We start from the raw sequence: 20787 nt of genomic DNA, 5'->3' as shown, positions 1-20787 counted from the left end.
TTTATTTGAGGAATCAAATTATATTAAATTACAAGTCAATTTAATTGTGCGATGTTTAAAACTGTTTAATTGTTACGTTGATATCCGCATTTTTTATATTCCATCCTGTGCTCTTGCACTATCAAATTCTGCACTGAATTTGATGCAAGAGCAAATCCAACCACAAAAAACGAACCTATTACAGAAATATTATCTTCCATGTAATATTGAGGCTATCTTAAGATCAAGATTGCGAAGGAATGTGAATCAGTCTTCCTATTTAGATCAGTTTTATTAAATCTTGACAATCGAAACATATGTATGATACCAATCACGGCATTCTGTACAAGTGTATTTGATAACATAAATTATATAGCACTAGAGATCTGTGTGAGATTATTCAAATGTGTAACTTATGTTACATAAATAAGAGAAAGTTGACTTGCTGCATGTGTATATACCTATATTGTGAAAAACCTTATTCTAAGTGTACCAGGTAAGCGGTAGCCGATCATCTTGCACTTAGATACAGTACTAAATTTTGCAATTAAACTTAATTCTGCTATTCAACTCCCTCTTAAGATCAGCTATACATGGATATATATAAATACAAATTAATATCATGATTAACAATGTACTGAAGATGTATACATATCCATATACAAATATATATGTATATGTATGTGTAATTTATATATGTAATAATTATATATATATATATATATATACACACATATATATTTGTATATTATTAAATAGTGCATGCTGAGAAAATAAGGTTTTCTGCGCACATATATTAAAGTTCTTTTGAAGTTCATTGTATATGTTCACTTGATAGGAAGTGTTGAGAGAGGACATGTAAAAAATATATAAAATGTAGGAAATTGAATTATGGCGTATTATTGTATGCCTGTAAATTATGGTATATTATAGCTTGATCTACGGAAAAATTAGATGGTACTTTTAACAGCAAAAGACTAACATATTTCATTAAAATGTTCTAAATTTTAATATTCTCTTTTATATGTATATAATTTCAAATTTCATTACATATTATATATATATATTGTGTATATATGTAAATAATATATCATATATATAATATAATATATACATTATATATATATAAAAGAAAAATTATTACATTTATTTTAAAGTGGCGCCTATAATGATAGAAAATGACTACAAGTACTATGTTGCATTGCACAAATTAATTACGAAAGAAATTGGAAATGTTTTCACATCAGAAAGTCTCTTTGTTAAACATTTTCTAAATTAGGACCATTCATCGCGATATCAAATGCAACTTGGAAATTTTTGCAGTGTCGATATGGCAATGTTTTTTTGTTTGAACACTTCTCACAACGGTATTGTAATTCGTAAAAATGTCGCAATTCCATTCAGGTCTATGATTTAAAGAAAATACGATTCACATGCGCTTTATACTCATATATGAAACTTAGATTTCACACGCCGCAGGATCCAACAATTCGTCCCAATTGATACTCCTCTGAAATACCTCCTGTTGCAACCATAATTCATAGTGTTGCTTAAACTCCTCCGTCAATTCCACATTTGCACCAAGCACGGACGTTACTGACGCATCAACTGGTTCCATTTCCTCGTCTTTTGAAATATTTGAATATCTTCGATTATTGAATTGATCAACACATGTACGTAACTCGCATTCTTCAACTTGAAAATCCCATGGCCGTGCTTCTAAATCTATTTAATTAGAAGCATTACAAATTCTTTATCAAGTTGTTATTAATACGAAGTATTAAATAAAATATTTCAATTACCATTACCATACGCCCAATCGTCATTTAAGCGATGTCGAACCTTCGCATAAATGACACTAATAGTTTTCATATTTGTCTTTCTCCATTGCCGACCGAGATACTTCGTCTGCATTTTTAATAATTTTAAAACGTATAATTGCATCATTGCATGCCTGACTTTTAGCGTGCGTTTTAAAATAGGTGCTGATTTAAAAACGACTAACATCTGTAAACATAAAAATGCATCAGATACATATTAAAATTTTCATAAATATAAATATATATAAATATAAATATAATATAAAAAAATTGTTATCACTAATTAAAAATTGGCTTACCATTATTCTACTGTGTTTCCATTTGGTTAATTTGTTCAAAATTCTTAATAAGTTGATACAAGAGAAAACATTTCTCCATGAAAAAGATTGACTATGACCGATCTCGAGACTTTCAGTAGTTAATTCAGGCTGATCGCCAATGACACACATGGGAAAGTCCAAAATAGGAATACTGTTGCGATAAAAATTAACGGTTACATTATGGCATTTAGAAATTTAAATTACAATTGTATTTCTACTTACACATTCTTCGCTTCAATGTATGCTATGATGTTCTGATTTAAAAATTTCAATACAAGGGGTATGCAATTGGCAAATACTAAATGCTGCGACATAAATTCAAATTGATATACATGATTCAACTTGAAATGTTTGAGCAATAATAATAAAATTGCAGAAACGGCTTTAACAATAATCTCTTTATGTCGGTTAACATCGATTCCTAATTTCATCGATTGCAGCACCGTCATTCTAAAACCGTATTATAAATTAAGCATAATTACAACACACATATTTAAAAATATGCATATTTAACAGTTATAATATCAATAAATTAAAAAATCAAATATAATGAAATATATTTTTTTGTTTCTAAGATATATAATATTTTATGTACGAGGGTAGTTCGAAAAGTTCTCGGCCTGACCCAGAAATAACGCCATAAATATCAAACTGCTATAATTTTAGACAAGTTTGATCCTTGACAGTGCTACTGTTAAATTTCAGATAGATGCGTTCATTAGTTTCTTTGTTTTAATCGTGTAGTGCTGGGTTCAGATTCCCACTCGAGTGTCACTCAGATATCACTCCATCCTTGTTTACCGAACGTTAAACAAGAATAACATGACATCCGGGGAGCATCCGGATGGGAATCCGAACACGCAACCAACGTTTGGTTCCATCATGGCAATATATTCGCTTAAATTTCTTCAATTACAGAAATGTGAGCGGGTGCATTGTCATGAAAAAAATCAAAAGTTGGCTGCTTTACATGACTGAAATAAAGAAACTAATGAACACATCTGTCCGAAATTTTAACAGTAATCCTATAAAGGATCAAACTTGTTTAAAATTATAGCAGTTTGATATTTGTAGCGTTATTTCTGTGTCAGGCCGAGAACTACCCTCGTAAATTATTAGCGCCGAGACACTATCGTGTCTCCAGACGTTGCATCTATTATACTTACGGCATCTCCTCTGGCAACACATCAGCCAGGATATTAATACTATCTGTTTTAGCCTTGCTTGTCGGTGCAGCCGCAAGTAATATTTTCAATAAAGCGATCATGTATTGTGGCAAATTTGGTAATATAGCCTGATAAAGAATTTCGGTTGGTGTTTGACGAAGCGGTGGTTCTAGAGTACTCATCGGGTTTCTTGCTATCTCTTCTTCCTTTCTTATTTGAGTTTCCGCTAGAGATGTGTACATATGCTAAAATATATTATAATATTAGATATTACGATACTAAATTATGTCGCAATATTATCATAAGTCAACAAAATATACCTTTTTAAGGGTAGTAACACCTTCATGAATTGGTTGCGGTAAACCCGCTAAACTTTCTCTATCTCCTTGCAATTTGTAACCGACAAATTTCATTCTGGCAACTTCCAGGAAGGTGTCCACATCTTTTTGCCTCACTTTGGGCGTCCATGGTAAACCTGATAAATGAGATATTAAATATATTAGTACTCGAATATATAAGAAGTACAAAAAAAGAAAACGAAAAAGAGACATTACCTTTTCCTTTTATAAGCTGCGGAGTACCTGGCCTTAATTGTGACTGATTATTCTGATCTTCGTAATACGATTGATTCCAACCACCAGGTCCACCAGGACCCAGAAACACAATCAATTCGCCATCTCCTTCATTTGCTGTAGTATTATTTGGAGGTTCCCCTCCTTCGTATTCCATACCTAAGCCTGGATCATCTAAAGAGCTTTGTTTCATCAAACTCTAAAAAACATTTGATGACTAATATGTGTAGAATCATTAAAACACAATCATATAAAATAATTTTCTATAATCGACAAATTACCCGTCGAAAAGGCCGATTGTTCCTTTTCTGATTTTGCGTTTCTAACAAATCTGCCGCACTCATAGGCGGAGAGCTAGCTCTCATCATCCTGGCGACTTCGATAGTGTCTTCCTGTTGCGTATCGAGTCCTGCCTCTTCGCGATACTGTTTCTTCAATTCTCTGAGTGCGTCAATGCCGCCAAGAGAGACTAGGATCAACTTCCACAAAAGCAAAAGGACTTTTTTCATAGGAAAATGTGGTGCCGAACCGCTACAAAAACACGTCACCATACCAAGAAGTTTAACGATCAGCAATTCTTCTCCATATGGATTTACTGCAAAAGAAAATAGTTATTTTAAAAAGACCAAATTTTCCTTTCTAGTATTCATTAAAATATATCGTACAAACATAATGACGTACCAAGATCTTCTTTAAAAGCTTCAACATAGTCTTTATATTCACTGTGTTCGATATTTTTTAATTCCTCTCGCATAACTTCTGTTATAATGTACAAAACGGACAGAATGACTCTTAAGTCTATCGAATCAGCGAGGCTAACAGCTAGCTTTCTTATCGCTGAGGTAGCAGTTGTGCTATTTCTACAAAAATTATTTTGTAGGAGTACAATAGGAATTCAATCATTCTAATATCGCATACACACGTACAAAGAAACCTACTCAATCTCAATGTTTAGCAGTTCAACAAACGCTGGAAAAATGCCAGCTTCGTAGAGTAACATTACGTTTGTCCTAGTCCAGTCTTGCTGTTCCTTGTCAGACTGTACTTCAGCCCAACAACCCTGAGCTAAATAAAGAATACAACGCGCCGATTTCATTCTGAGTTGTTTATTGGAAACTTCCAGTTGATCCAGCAACTTGTAGATTACCGATCTCTGTTGTGATTTTGCCAAATTTTGCCACCACGGTCGTAACTTGTACCATTCCATTTGATCCTCAAATGCCTGGAATTTATAACAAGTCATTCGATTCTATTCTTGATAACTGCTGAAACAAAATTATACCTTGAGATTAAGCTGCAACTCATATTGCTCCGTATAGCTGTACAATTCGGCGATTTCATTAGCATGTATATCAGTGTCGTCGTAAACAAACTCTAAATCTGTAGTTCTGCTGCTTTCCTGAAACAATAAAACAATAAGACATAAATGTAAAATAATTTAAAATATAATAATATTAGGCAAATTGAATAGCAAAAGCTGCTTAAGTCGTGCAATTTTTCTTTCTGTTGAATATGAATATTGTCTAATCGAGTTATCACAAATTTACTACAGTACTTTTATTTAAACATATAACAGTATGTTTTTGTATTAGATATATCTGTAAATAATGTTTTTATTTTATTATTATTTTAAGAACACACACAATTAAATTAAAAGACACTTTGTATGCTTTATTAATGCGTTTTGTTGTAAGATTTCAAAATAATTTATAGAAATTGAAAATAGAAATCCATTTATAATTTTTGTTATGTTATATAATACGAGAAATACTTGACGAATCAGAACATATACATATATTCCATTGTATTTTGGGATATATTTCATATATATATTTTTTATATCCCAAAATACAAATCACATAGAAATATAAATAGAATTCTACCTTAAAGTCTATTTTAGATACTCTACATATAATTGATACTAAATTAAAGCACCAATAATTCTTGTCAGAATTTTGAAGAGAATTCTATTTACGTCATATGCTATAAAACAAAGATATTTGAAGAATCAAAATACACAAATACACAAATTAAAATAAATAAAAATACACGGCATATAACAGTTGATAGAACTTTATCCTGAAATCTGACAGTAAATCACAGATCATTTAAAGCGTGCTATATTTTAATTCCCTTTCTATTTAGCCCGACCATGAAAGTCTTTCAGCTAGTGTTTGTGGATACACTGGCGAGGAATAGGTTAGGACCATGGAGTAATCGCTGATCTGGTTCACCGTCGCGCTTTTACGTTACGCAAATTTTCCGAATGCTTTTCCAGGGCGGTCGTTCGACTCACGTCGTTGCTGGCCGCGCGCCGATTGAAGTAGACAGGACCCCCATGGAGAGGATCACGCTTGCCGTTCCCGTTCGCGTCCATCGCTACGTCGCACAACATCTCTCGTGACGGGTGGTGTCGGCCGCGAGAATCTCAGGCCTCTCCTCAGATCATCTTCACGCCTACGCGAGAGAAACGCTCTCGATCCAGAACGATATCCGCATTACAAGCCGAGAGTCCTTTGACATTTAACGACGGCGATCTCTCTCGGGTAGGGCGACACGGATTGACGGATTCCACCGTAGGCTGTTTGTTTCCCCCGCTTATGTCACTCCCCAAACCCGATCTACGATCAACGGTAATCAACTGGAAATACCGAAGTATGGGATACAGCGCGATGCGATCTCTGCTTGCGATCGGACGCGTTCGGGGATAATCGTTTTCTCGCGTTATCTGAAAACGCGTTTTCCCGCGAAAGCCCCTGCGAAATTGCGAACTGTTTCAATTTGCAATAAATCGTACATTATATTTATATGATGAACAAATGCTAATTGTTATTATAAGTATTTTTAATATTGATATTATTATGCATTGTTATTCAGCAATAACAACGCATGATAATATTAAAAATACTTATATAACTTTAACTTCGCTAAATTTCATCATTTAACAGACCTATTTTTGTAGACAAGAGCAAGAGAAATAGGATTTTTTTATCCAAGGAGAACAAGGAGAAAGTCAAAATAATGACGTCACATATTGATCGATTATTGATTATTGAATTTATGTCATTTTTTTGTCATGTTAATCAATAATATGACATTCAGACTTTCTTGTTCTCCTTGAATAGGGAAAACTTTAAATAGGTTCTTATTAGTCTTTTTATCTTCAATAAAAAATAACTCGAAAGACTTTCAAGTAAAACTTAAGCTTGGAGCGATTTACTCTATTTATAGGCGATCCGCTTTATTTCCTTATCTTATATTTATTATATTTTGAAGCCGTGGAAGGGTACATTTTTTTGCAGAAAATGTGAAAAAGATATGAATAAAGTGAATAGAAAATATAAATCTCTCTTTCCAGCTGTATCACATTTCACATTTTCTACACTCAAAATAAATATATATCAAAGGATAAAAAAGAAAATTTAATAAAAATATGTGTAACTGAAAAAATGCAAATATTATTTTCTATCATGCCAATTATTTTGGTTGCTACAATTTGAAAATGCAGCCTGCAACGTGCGAATTATTTTTCAAAAGATTTGAAAATTTTTCAAATAATTTGTGTTACTCAGGATTTTGTTCTTCAAATTTTGTTTGCGTCGCATGCATGTATTTCACATGTGAACTAATTTTCATCTAACAATAATAAAAAAAAAGTTACATGAAAGAAATAGGGAAAAAGTTATGCGAGAGATCGAAGGGAAATAATATAAAAATAGCACATGAGAAGAGGGAAGTATACATGGTGTTATATGAGAAAAAAGGGAAGAATATACTTTTTATGTTTGTTAGAAAATCTAAGTAATAAAAAGAAATAAATAGGGAAAATTTATAAAGGATACATACATACATATGTATTAAACAAATTATATATGAGCCAAAAAATATTTTTTCTACTTTTTATTAGAATCTGAGCAATAAAAAATTCGAGAAATGATATGAGAATTATATTAAAAAAGTATATATTAGAAAAATGATATCAGAATAAAAGTATTTCTATTTTTATTAGAATTTGAGTAAGTAATAGAAAAATTATATAAAAAATATAGGGAAAATTATAAGAAAAATATACAATAAAAAAATGATATGAGAACGGAAATATATTATGATATTACATGAGAAAAGAGAAATATATATATTTTAAGAAATTTCAGAGTAACACATAAAGGTATATTAAAACACAACAAATCCAAATTGGCGTAAACAAGCAAGATTGCGCTACTACCACACAGGCACAACTTTGTTGCGCTTGTAACATTCAAATCTTGCATTCCTGAAATTGCATTTGCATTGATTCTGGAAACACTTGAAGAGAATTGTATTCGTAATGAAACAAGATATACATTTAACACGAAACCCTACGACGAGGAACAAAATGCATTCAATGGATACATCCACAGTATGCTAAATGCTACTGGAACCCTTACCATGTTTAACCTAAAATTAATCTAACAGGAAGATTTAACGAAGAATCAGCCCGTGGTCAACGTTCCCCGTACAAGTGTCATTCAAAACGTCAAACGCGACCATCGTCGACACGAGTCACATGTGAATTCGAACGTTATCTGGCATAAGAACGAACGCGAGCGTGGATATTCTTTCTCTCTTTATATCTACATTTCGCGAAACAAGAGAGAAATCTAAAACTCCTGAGAGTGGACGTACCCACGTTTCAAATGGAACCCGATTACTGGCGCCTCTCTGTGCATAAAGCGTGCAACATAGAGTGCGTTCCGTTTCTCTCATGATGTGCATAATGCATCGTTTATCCTTGTTGCTCACCAAATGTTAACCTAAAGCTGGAAACACAATAGACACAGGTAATAGGCACAAGCAACAGGGAATAACGAACCGTCCAATCAGAGCTCTGAGATATAAGTTCGATATTATATTCCAGAGCTCTGATTGGACGGCTAGTTATTTCCTGTTGCCTGTGCTTATTGCCTGTGCCCATTGTGTTTCCAGCTTAATGCGTCGTCTACAATACACGGAGTGAGAAGTAAGAATAAGAAATTGACCAATCATAGTCCAATGTGAGAAGAACAATTGGCTGTGATTGGTCAATTTCTTACTCGTACTTCTTACTCCGTGTATTGTAGACGACGCATTATGCGAGGTCTACAATAGAAGTCGTAGCGGTCGTAGGGTCTTAAGTCGTAGAAAATTGACCAATCACAGTCGAATATGAGAAGAATAATCAACTGTGATTGGTTATCTACGATTAAGACCCTACGACCGCTACGACTTCTATTGTAAACTCCGCATATAGCTGATTCTACATTAGTCGCATCGCAGCGTCGCAAGCGTTGTGGTCCAATCAACATCAAGCTGGCTCGACTCTGATTGGATCATAACGCTTGCGACACGCTTGCGACATTGCGATGCGACTAATGTAAAACCAGCTTAACACCTTGATGCGGGGTCTACAATAGAAGTCGTAGCAGTCGTAGGGTCTTAAATCGTAGAAAATTAATCAATCACAGTCGAATACGAGAAGAATAATCGACTCTGATTGGTCAGTTTTCTACGATTTAAGATCCTACGACCGCTACGACTTCTATTGTAGACCCCGCATAACACCTTGACGGAAAAGACGATCGGAATTCATTTCGACATATTCCATGATAGGTACCTAGTTCATCTTTCTTCCTTTTCTCTTCAGGAGAAAAGAAGAGGAAGAAAGTACGGAATCCATAGACGTTCCTCAAGACTCGAGATGATCTTAAGCTAGTGCTTGAACCAATCAGAGAGCCGTATTAGCTTCTTAAGGGCGCGTTCACACCTTCACGAAAAAGCAGAAAGCGGAAAAGCAGCAGCCAATCAGAATTCGAGCTGGTAGTCGATAATTTCGGCTTTTTGTACTACTACCAGCGCGAGTTGTGATTGGCCACTGCTTTTCCGCTTTCTGCTTTTTCGTGAAGGTGTGAACGCGCCCTTATTCACTCCAACGCGCTTGATAGAGCTATAGTAGGAGCATGTTGGAGCATGTTGGAATTTGCGACACGACAAACCTCTAGCATAGAGCTACTGAACCAATAAGAATAAGAGCCACTGTCACCAAGCTCAGTTAACTTAACTGGTCAGTTAGTCCATCGGAATTGACCAATCGCATATTGGCTACGTTTACACTGTATGCTTAGTCCGCGACCTATACGATAGGTGTCTTTGTTTAACCTACAGGATAAGCAAGGACATCTATTGTATAGGCCGCGACCTAAATGCACGGTGTAAACGTAGCCAATATGCGATTGGTCAATTCCGATGGACTAACTGGCTAGTTAAGTTAACTGAACTTGGTGACAGTGGCCCTAAGAAATGTAAATCAAAATGATAACTTTAAGGTGAATATTAATTGGTCCAGTGGTCCAATTATGGACTGTTCAAGAATTACGCCCAGATAATTCTAAGCTATAGGCTACGTCACGTATATTATAGCAAAAATTCTCACTAGAGGAATCTAGGCGTAATTCCCGAACGCAGCATGCAGCGTTTATGGACCATGGCACACAAAAAAACTTAAGCAATAAAACGTAAGCAGTAAGCGAATTGACCAATCACAGTAGAGTCCATAAGGCCGTTGTATTTCATGCGAGATGGATTTTAGAATTTTAACGTATATAATACACGTTGTATACGTTTTATACTTAGGAAACCGCTCGAAACGTTAAATTTCCCAACCGACGCCGGACAAAGAGTCGCGAGAGTTCGATATATCTCGAAATTCGAAATTTCGCGAATGCCGCAAGTTCCCCATCGCCGGCTTCCATTTTGACGAACTCCGGCGACTCGCGAACCGGTTCGCGAACGCAAGCCTATTGTCGCTCGCATCTCGCGTTATTTCGCTCGTTGTGTATCTCGGCGTCGGTGGGTGCCGGTAATTCCTCAGACGTAACCGCAGAACAGAGATAATCGCGGTAACGGTGAGGCGGAGTGGCGCGCAAGAACGGGCAAGATGCAGGGAACTATAATTGAAAACCTGAGCGGCAAGAAGCTGTCCGTGTTGGTGATACTTCTGATAATCGCGCAAATAGTCTGCTTCCTGATAGGCGGTTTGATCGGTGAGTAGAACGTCACGCACGTGTATTTGCACTCCTAGACACGCTACATCATCGTCATTTATGTAACAATAAATTTACAATAAGATATTGTAAATATATTGCGTGTCTTAATTTTCCGTTTATTCTATTTTTATTACATACTACAGCTATTTTTATTTATAAAAAGTTAATAATGTTTTAAATAATTATGTGGAATTATGTTTGATTGAAATATGTCGAATTCTTTTTTATTTCCTATTTACATTTTTTAATTACGTGTTAAGTCTGCTTTGGGCAGTTAAATTTTAAGCTCGGTGTAAACAATTTATAATTCTTGTTAAAATTTAGAATAGAAAAATTCTATTTTATCATACACTCTGCACAAAATAAAATATTTGAAGACTCAGGATTACGCAGATAAAGAGGTGCACTGTTAAAATTTTCATGAAATTTAATATATTTTTAAGTTACACAATTTAAACTTAATTTCATGACATTACATGAAATTTAATGTACACGTTCATTACATTTAAGTAATTACTGTAACTTAATTTTCAATTAAATCATTCATTAATTTCGTTCATAACCACGAGCTTCATTTACATGTAAAGGAAGCATTTCTAACAGTGTATATATTAAAATATATATACAAGGTGTATGTAATCCATATAAAATATTTGAAATTAATTTTAGGATTGTATATTTGATTGAAATTTGTGTTGAATCCTTTCTTATTTTTTCTATTCACATTTTCTTAACATGTTAAGTCCATTTTAGATTAAACTTTTAGACGATCTATAATTTTCAAAATTTAGAATAAAATTTTATTCGTAATTTTATACACTGTGCAAAATAAAACGTTTGAAGACTTAGGATTACGCAGGTATATAAAGATGTATATCAAATATATGTACGACAAAATTCATGAAACAGTTTAAATTAATTTTGGGATTGTAAATTTAATTTAAATTTGTTCGTGTTGAATTCTTTTTTATTTCTTACTCATATTTGTAGTATATGTTTTGTTCATTTTATAGACGTTTAGATTTTAAAGTCGCTTTAGACGATTTATAATTTTTTTCAAAATTTAAAATAGAATTCTATTAATAATTTTATATACGGAAAATATTTTTTGCAGAAGTACTTAAAAATTTAGCTATTAATTAACCTAACCCCAGGTAGAACGCGGAGTCATAATTAAGTCATAATGGTATCACGTCATTTGATACCTAAAAACTGACTTATAAATGACGAATGAGATCATGATGATGTTCTCATGACTTCTGTGTTCTACTTGGGACATCAGATACAGATCTGAAAATAAATTTTATTGGATTATTAAAATAATTATGTAGAAAATGTTCAAACTTTTTTTATTGAAATATCAAAATTTTTTGCAGCATTGCTCTTCGCGCGTGTTTGAGTTTTCTTTACATAATTATTTTAATAATTAATACATCTTATTCCCTTTTTTGTATCTTTAACTTTCCTTTATTTCTCATTACGAGTTGGATAATAAAGACGGTCAATCGTAATTTGCTTCATCTACTATTTCGACTGATCTCATTTTTATTTCTGAATATTGGAACAAACTAAGATTTCTAAGATATTCTCTATTTTATTCTTACTTTTTAATTTATTCCTTTACTTCTTAAATGATCTTTATATTGACTGACATCAACTATTTTATCCTATTAACAGACTGATTATTTCCCCGTTTTTATCTACATTGACGTAATTTTATCATTGCGTCATCAAACTAATTGCGATACGTTAAAAGCGAATAATCTCCTTTCTTGTTTACGCACAATGACAACACAATGATTGTTGGATAAGGTGCCTCTTGGATATAACTATAAGATGCGATTTAATACCAATGTGATAATTACAGGATGCGATTTTGCTACCAATTTATTACATCAATCTGAAGTCTATATTTCCTCTTATTAGTTTTAGTATTAAGCCGTTGATAATTTAAATATGTTTATATAAATAGTTTATTACATGTTTGACATTCGTAGTGACCCGATCGAAGACGAAACGTCGTTTGTATAATTCGTGTACTTTGTTTAGCTCCTATTAATTATTTTGCTTATTATTTATTTTCAATCTTATTCTCATGGTTCGTAGCCCTTCTCAACATAATTTCAATTAATTTATATTACTTGAACCATTTTACACTATGTATTTTATTTTAATAATCCAAACAAATTTATATTTAGATCTGTATTTAGCTAAATTTTTAGATACTTCAGCAAAACCGTCCTTTCCATGTACAAATAGAATTTTATTGTTTAAAATAAACTAGAGATTTAGGATTACGCAGATATATGTATGTATAAAAACGTATATTTAATGTATACGCGTACTGGATGTGTGTATTGTATATAAAATTACGAATAGAATTCTAATTCCGAATTTTAACACGAAATCCTCCAAGATATAAATCCTCTAAGATTCGCTTTAGACATATAATAAATTTTATTGACATAAACTGTACATTATCTTTTAGATAAACTTTGGATGAATATAAAATATGTAATGATATACGTTTTTTTAGCACCTACACCTGCCAGCAGTCAGAACATTCTTGGTACACCATGCAAAGTCGTTAGCGTTAATGGGTCTTATGACAGAAATACGTGGTTTTATTCGAGAGGAGAAGGATCATGTACTTCTGTTGATATGCATCACTTCACTTTGGACACTCAACAGGCTTATCAAGTTGTGTATACATTCCAGGTATATAATTTATAAAATTATTTGCTTATAATTGATAATTACACAAAAAGAATTTTTGAACTGAAAGTCATATAAATTTTTCGTAGATGCCTGTACCTCGTAACAGCATGCAGCTTGATTACTCGAGATGGCAGCAAAATTTAATAGGCGTTTTACAAGTGGATATATCATATACCAGCCAGATTGAAATCGGTAATGTATTTGCTACTGTTAAAACTTTTATTTTTATGATTCTGACAAGGCTTTCTCTATAGCTCCTAGGACGAAAATAACATTGGATGCACGGCTAGCTTATCGAAACAAGGGAGATCCGGATAATGCATGGAAACCATACGCTGCTTCTGTTGTGGAGAGAATTTTGGACTGTAGCATAGACAAGGTAGGTACATTTACTTGTATAGCATTATTGGTGAATACTTTTTGCATGTAGTTGTAGCTATATAGACATTCAATATATAAATGTCTAATTTATTTCAGCCACTGGAGCATTATAATTACAATTGTAGCGTTATGCCATTGTTTGAATTGGGATCTCTGTACCATGATTATTACTTGTTAAATATTCGTCTTCCTTCTGATCTTGATAAAAACCAAGGATTGGGACACGTTGTTGATTTGTGGCTTACCGTAAGTATCAGAATGTAAAATTCTGATTATAACAATAAATAAATTAAGTGGTTAATCATAAAAATAAATTGAAATAAAGGGTATACATCACTACGTAGGTTCTTGGTAGCGAGATTATAATTTTATTTTGACCGTCTATGAGAACAATATATAAACGTTTCGGCCTCGATCAGGCCTTCTTCAGTATACACAAATAAACATAAAAAGCTGGATAATTATTTACAAAATTAATGTCGCTTAGTCTTACAATTATCGGTTAAGTCAAGTTATTTTGACGGTGACTTAACCGATAATTGTAAGACTAAGCGACATTAAATTACATTTTGTAAACAATTATCTAGCTTTTTATGTTTATCTGTGTATACTGAAGAAGGCCTGATCGAGGCCGAAACGTTTATATATCGTTCTCATAGATGGTCAAAATAAAATTATAATTTCGCTATCAAGAGAACTTGCGTAGTGGTATATGCCCTTTATTTCAATTTATTTTTCTGATTATAACGTTATGAATAAAATTCTAATTTTAAGAGAGGATTATTTAATCCAATATATTATTTGTTGTTAATTTAGGCTATTAATCAAAATGGTGGATTCACGAAGGTGTGGGTGAGTCTAAAGACCATTTATTTCCCAATAGTACTTGGTGTTTTAGCTTGGTATTGGAGAAGAGTATATATGCTATCCAGATCGCCTGCCCTTTTGGAATACATGCTGTTAGCTTTGGGTTCTGCCTTAACATTTTTAAATCGTATGTGTTAATTGCTCTAAACTTGATTTATAATTTCTCAAATTTCCTGTTTACGCAGTTATTTATTAAGTGTTATTATATCATTTTTAGTGCCACTGGAATATTTAACACTTGCTTATGACATGCCATTTATGCTTCTGCTGGGTGATATTCGACAAGGAGTATTTTATGCAACATTGTTATCATTTTGGCTTGTATTTGCCGGCGAACATTTAATGGTAAGAACACTAAGTTTTTATTATTCAAAATTATTACAACCATTATACTAGCATTAACTTGTACTTTTCTTATTCTATGCATGCATCTTGGGTTCCATCAGATTCAGGTAAGAGTTTTTTAATGTACAAATCTTTGTTTTTTTTTTTTAATACTGCAAAATATTGAATGTAATCATTTATATTTTAGGAGGGTGAACAAACCAATTCATTAAAATGTTACTGGCGGCATCTCTCTGCAGTAGGTACCGGTTGCCTCTCACTATTCGTATTCGATATGTGCGAGCGTGGGGTACAACTGAGGAACCCCTTCTATTCCATCTGGGTCACTGATCTTGGCACAAAATTGGCAGTATCCTTTCAAAACTATTTGTATCTTCACCTTAAAAAGTTCTTTTAAAAAAGGACTATAAAATAATTCCCTAAATTAATTTCCTTAATGAAATAATAGCTATCTTTCATTATTCTGGCTGGCATATCGGCTGGAGTATATCTGTTGTTTTTGTCTTATATGATATGGAAAGTATTCATGAACATTAGCGCGAAGAGAGCCGTTTTACCCAGCATGAGTTCAGCGCGACGCCTGCATTATGAAGGCATCATATATCGGTTCAAATTTTTAATGATTGCCACACTGTTATGCGCATCATTAACTGTTATTGGTTTCATACTTGGACAGGTAAGAAATCAATACGTTTTAATTATATATAATATTAATTGTATTTAACGTTGTTTTTAAAATTGTGTTAAATGATATGTGATGTTTCTGGAATAGGTTGCGGAAGGTCAGTGGAAGTGGGACGAAGATTTACAATTGGAAATGACTTCTGCCTTCTTCACCGGAGTATATGGAATGTGGAATATTTATATCATTGCATTATTATGTTTGTATGCGCCTTCCCATAAGCAATGGCCAATCGAACCATCTGGTAATTAGAAATATACATATTTATTCTCTCTTATATATTGTATATTATATTATTTTAAATTTTATTAAATTCTGCCGACATATTTGCATCATGCAATAAAATAAATTATTTTAATTTTCAGAGAACAGTATTAGTGAAGAAATCGAATTTTCTCCCTTGCCAACTGATCCTAATGAGATGTTGTCTCTGACTGCATTTGCACGAAAAACAGCAGTGGAGTAAAGTACATATTTCTCTTTGTGTATATTTTGTAAGAAACAGGACAAGACGGCAAACTCCATTTAACACTTAATGTACTTAATTGTTATATGTAGAACTTGTAAGTAGAACTGTACTTAGATTTTTCATTATTTATTAGAAAATGACTGATAATACTCCTACGATAACATAATTTTTATATGCCAAATTTGATTATTTATTGCTTCCAACGTTTTTTTGTATGTTTTTATATATCTATTTATAGTATCATATTATCTATAATAAGAAAATATACGTACAAGTCATTTCATCTTCATATTCATTGGTATGTCAAAAGCATAAATTCTGAATTTAATAGATCTGCTTTTTGTACCATTTACAAAAATTTATAGCGTAACACGACATAAATATATAAATATAATAATTAAAATTACATAATCAAAAATGTAATCCAAGAAGTAGAACAAACACGATAAATGTAATCATGTTATTTTAATATAACATCTCTTTGACATAAAAACATTGTTATACCAATATTTTCTATATATGTGCTTATGTAAATTTAAGAAAATTTTGTATAAATGACAATCAAATCAAATTAAATGTTTTATATGCAAATAAGATGAAATGACTTTGCTCAGAAATTACCGAGATCTTGAAGATCCAAGAGATTTCTAAAAAGATATCTGAAAGTTGTCTAAAAGACATTTAAAAGGATTTTATTTAAAATATCTTTATAGCATTTTTAATCGATATCTTTAGACGAAAGACACAGTATTATAACATTTTTCCCATTTTTTTGCTATTTATAACTTCATTATAGCCCTGATAAGAAAACTGATTTTGACATGCACAGACAAATTATTTGTGATTGATGATAATTTTTTATAAAAAAATAGTTTTAAAATTTAGTTTCTGGATATTTCGCTTTTATAAAATAATTGATTTTTATAAATAATGAAATACTTTATTAAATATTTTACTAAAAGTATATTATATATTTGAATTATTGGTTTGCCATATTGAATCGGTCAATGAATTGTAAAATTCTCATTTCTGAGTCGTTAACAGTAACCTAAAAAATGCTTGGATACAAAGTTTCAAAAAAATTGGTCTTATATAAAAATTCGTGATACAAAAGGATTAAGATATTACTTAAAATGGTCTTAAAGTAAGAATCGATATGAATACTAAGGCATCTTTTAAGAGAAATCATTTAGATATCTTTTATATTTCTAATACAAATATCTTAAAGATATTTTAGAAATATCAAAGATATCAAATGTTGGAGATTTTTAAATAAATATTTTAGAAATATCTTGAAAAGATTTTTGATGAGATATTTTTTAAATGTCTTCAAGACCGATATCTTCTGGGTAATGTCAGACATAGTAAACAACAGTTAATTTATAACTGGATAGAATTTACACAGTATTATATGGATATATTATCATCCTGCGCATAGAATTCTATAACGCTTCTACTAATGAATAAAGCGTATTTTATTTGCTGATGAATTAATCAAATTCTTATATTGAGAGAAAGATTAAAGAATTTTTTCTTGGCATGTTTTTTACATATAAGATTTTTAGAATTTTTTTCAGTATTATATGCGTATAGTAGCGATAGTATTCCTGTACCCTAATCATTTTTTTTATGTGACTCGTCTGTTAATGTAAAAATTCTGTAACTATTATACACACTTACAGTTAATTATTCTTATTTCCCTAGTGAAAATGTTTCTTATATAATTTTTATACGAATTGGAACATTTTTCAGAAATACTCAGAAATATTCTAAGATTTCTCATTCCATAATTTTCAAAAAATATTTAAAAATTTTTTAGATTTTATATAGTTTTATCAGAAATTATATTTATAAAAAATCTTAGAAATCTTATGATATTTCATAATTTAACATATGTGAAAAATTTTGAGAAAAGATATAGATTTTCTGAGAAATGTTCCAATTCATATAAAAAATATGAGAAAGTTACAAAATTATATACACGGAGAGAATTTTTTCTTATAGTTTACCCTGTGTGAAAATGTGATAGTCGTGGGACAACATTGTACTTTGAAGAATTTTAATGTAAATCTCTTTCATTCATTAATAAAGCTACAATAAATTTTAAAAGAAAATTCTCTCCATGTAGAAATTCTGAAAAATTATATAGAAATTCTCAAAAATTATATGAAAAATTTTGAGAAAAATTTTCACCAGGATTAAATCATTGAAAATTTGAAAATATTGCAACATTCCATTTCAATCTCATAAACATTAGATGTGTATATGTAAGAGATTTGTTGCTGTTAATTAGCAATATAAAGAAAAAATCTAGACGATGAATTTATACTAAAGAATTCAAAAACATATTTCTCCTATTTATTTGTCATATATTTAGTAAAATGCGTATAAGAGAAGAATATAATTTTTACTTCGTAATTCGAACTATAAAGAAGTCTCGTATGATATCTTACTACATCGTATACATTATATATTACATACATATCATTATTGGGCATTCATCCATCATTTGTAACACGACCGTATTTGATCATGATTGATAGTATTAAGAGCTCGTATTCATGATTTACCACGGCATGCATCTTGAAAGTAACAGTTTCGTACAGAAAGTATGTGCCAACTTACTTAAGTCTGCCATTCAATAGTGTCAGTTTTTTATTATATACAAATTGTTATATACATAAAGTATTAATGCAAGTCTTTCACTTTAGATACGCTACGGAATACAAGGCGTAGTGAACTTTTGCACGAATCTATTATTCAAAATTAGATCAGGAACTGTTTGATGATATTTCTTAGATAAATGTGGATGTACTTAACGTGTAATATCGATTTAATGTAGTACTTATTATATAGACACTGACTACAAAATAGCGTTTTACAAGTAAGGTGCAATAGAGTTTTTCTCCGTATGTCGTCTTCATACTAGTGGATATTAATCAAATTATTTTTTACCTTTATAAAAATAATTAGTTCACGTTATTACTCGAGTAGCGATTCAATCATTAGTCCAAGATTTTCTAATGGTTTAAGTAATAATCATCGTTTCATCGTTATGTAAAAGAAACAAAGTTATATATTGTATCGAAAACAATTGTATTTATAAGTATTTATAATCCCGACGATACTGTACACCGCTTTGCATTCGTAACATTTTTATATAATTTTTATACACTTTTTCAATAAACGAATCTGTTGTAGTCATTTCTGCATTTTGTGCGACATGGCAAATTTAATGGAATAAACATCTATCCTGTATTCAAGTATCGAAAGGAACACAGAAAGAAGGTTTTGTTGAGATAACTAAAAATTTAGCTAGACACAGATTTGAAAATAATTGCGTTGGATTATCGAAATAATTAAGTAGAACACTTAAAGTCCGTGTCACACTACGCATGAGAGATTGAGGATTGCAAATTGAAGATTAAAATTCAGCCAATTAGAATAAAACGGATTAAAATTAAAATTATCTGATTAGTCAAATTCTGACTTTAATTCGCAATCTTCAAAGCGTAGTAAGACACGGGCTTAAGCATTTATGCACGGAAAGGTTTTGCTGAGATATCTAAAAATTTAGCTATTATAGATAAAGGTCTGAAAATAATTGTTTGGACGTTAAAATAATTATGGAGGATGCTCAAATTGGTTACTAGAATATCAAAATTTATTTTGTAACATTGCTCATCGTGCTTGAGTAATCACTTTGATGATCTATTTTAACCAAATTTTTAGCAAAAAATTTGAATATTCTAACAATCAGTTCGATCTTATATAAATTATTTTGATGGCATAAACAAAAATATTTTCAGATTTATATCTAATTAAATTTTTATAAACTTCAGGCAAAACTATTTCTTCATGCTATAAATATCGGTATTAACCTTCTAAGCCCAAATTTTTTCGTGGCTATAAAAAAATTTATATAATTATGTAAAAATTATTTTTAAAATTAAATAAATCGATAAGAGACATCGATATATCGACTCCTTTTACACCGAGTACTTGATGCGCGTATTTACTTAATAATTTTCTATTAAATTATCTTAATTTCAGCAATGTATTTAAACTTTAAACAATAATATACTATAGACTGGTACAATATGCATCAAAATGATTAATTAAATACACATATCATGTATACATATGTTTACACGTATCTCCGAAATTAAGAGAATTCAATAGAAAATTACTAGTTAGTACTCATATCAAGTGCAGAATGTAAACTAGGACATTAATATGTGACTTAAAAATCACACCGGGTTATAGAAGGTTAAAATACCCGCCGCGCGGCTAGCGATGGAAAATGGCGGTGCGTTTGCTCGGAAATTCGTGGACAGCTTCACTCGAGAGGCTCGAGAGATTTTCGCAGAGAGATCGTGCGCACGCGCCGAACGCCGCTGCCGTCGC

At 31.7% G+C, this 20787-nt stretch overlaps 2 protein-coding genes across 2 annotated transcripts; one reads left to right on the top strand and one right to left on the bottom strand.

The window, feature by feature from the left end:
• Window positions 1–1142: 1142 nt before the first annotated feature.
• Strip (striatin interacting protein) lies at window positions 1143–6489 on the bottom strand. Its single transcript, XM_018456408.1, has 12 exons — window positions 6154–6489; window positions 5140–5256; window positions 4796–5079; window positions 4539–4717; window positions 4139–4452; window positions 3840–4056; window positions 3606–3760; window positions 3286–3530; window positions 2342–2569; window positions 2099–2270; window positions 1782–1986; window positions 1143–1704 (listed from the first exon to the last, which is right to left on the bottom strand). Exons 1-12 carry the CDS (start codon window positions 6250–6252, stop codon window positions 1439–1441), a joined length of 2481 nt encoding a protein of 826 aa, XP_018311910.1. The 5' UTR covers window positions 6253–6489; the 3' UTR covers window positions 1143–1438.
• Window positions 6490–10633: 4144 nt separating this feature from the next.
• wls (Wnt ligand secretion mediator) lies at window positions 10634–16484 on the top strand. The gene is made up of 12 exons (XM_018456442.1): window positions 10634–10915; window positions 13455–13636; window positions 13723–13828; window positions 13891–14015; window positions 14114–14263; window positions 14834–15011; window positions 15102–15229; window positions 15331–15336; window positions 15417–15578; window positions 15678–15905; window positions 16002–16155; window positions 16277–16484. The coding sequence occupies exons 1-12, from the start codon at window positions 10810–10812 to the stop codon at window positions 16375–16377; spliced, it is 1626 nt and encodes a 541-aa protein (XP_018311944.1). The 5' UTR covers window positions 10634–10809; the 3' UTR covers window positions 16378–16484.
• Window positions 16485–20787: the final 4303 nt, after the last annotated feature.

Source organism: Mycetomoellerius zeteki, unplaced genomic scaffold (assembly GCF_001594055.1).
Source record: "Mycetomoellerius zeteki isolate Tzet28-1 unplaced genomic scaffold, Tzet1.0 scaffold58, whole genome shotgun sequence".
Taxonomy (NCBI): Eukaryota; Metazoa; Arthropoda; class Insecta; order Hymenoptera; family Formicidae; genus Mycetomoellerius; species Mycetomoellerius zeteki.
The sequence above is the reverse complement of the archived record's forward strand: the minus strand, read 5'-3'. Positions and strand labels throughout refer to the sequence as shown.

Coding starts and splice junctions, on each gene's coding strand:
- wls (XM_018456442.1), top strand. CDS start 10,810: ATGCAGGGAACTATAATTGAAAACCTGAGCGGCAAGAAGCTGTCCGTG. Junction 13,637..13,722: donor AAGTTGTGTATACATTCCAG/GTATATAATTTA, acceptor AATTTTTCGTAG/ATGCCTGTACCTCGTAACAG. Junction 13,829..13,890: donor TACCAGCCAGATTGAAATCG/GTAATGTATTTG, acceptor CTTTCTCTATAG/CTCCTAGGACGAAAATAACA.
- Strip (XM_018456408.1), bottom strand. CDS start 6,252: ATGTTGTGCGACGTAGCGATGGACGCGAACGGGAACGGCAAGCGTGAT. Junction 5,257..6,153: donor GGCGCGCGGCCAGCAACGAC/GTGAGTCGAACG, acceptor TTATTGTTTCAG/GAAAGCAGCAGAACTACAGA. Junction 2,271..2,341: donor TACATTGAAGCGAAGAATGT/GTAAGTAGAAAT, acceptor TTATCGCAACAG/TATTCCTATTTTGGACTTTC.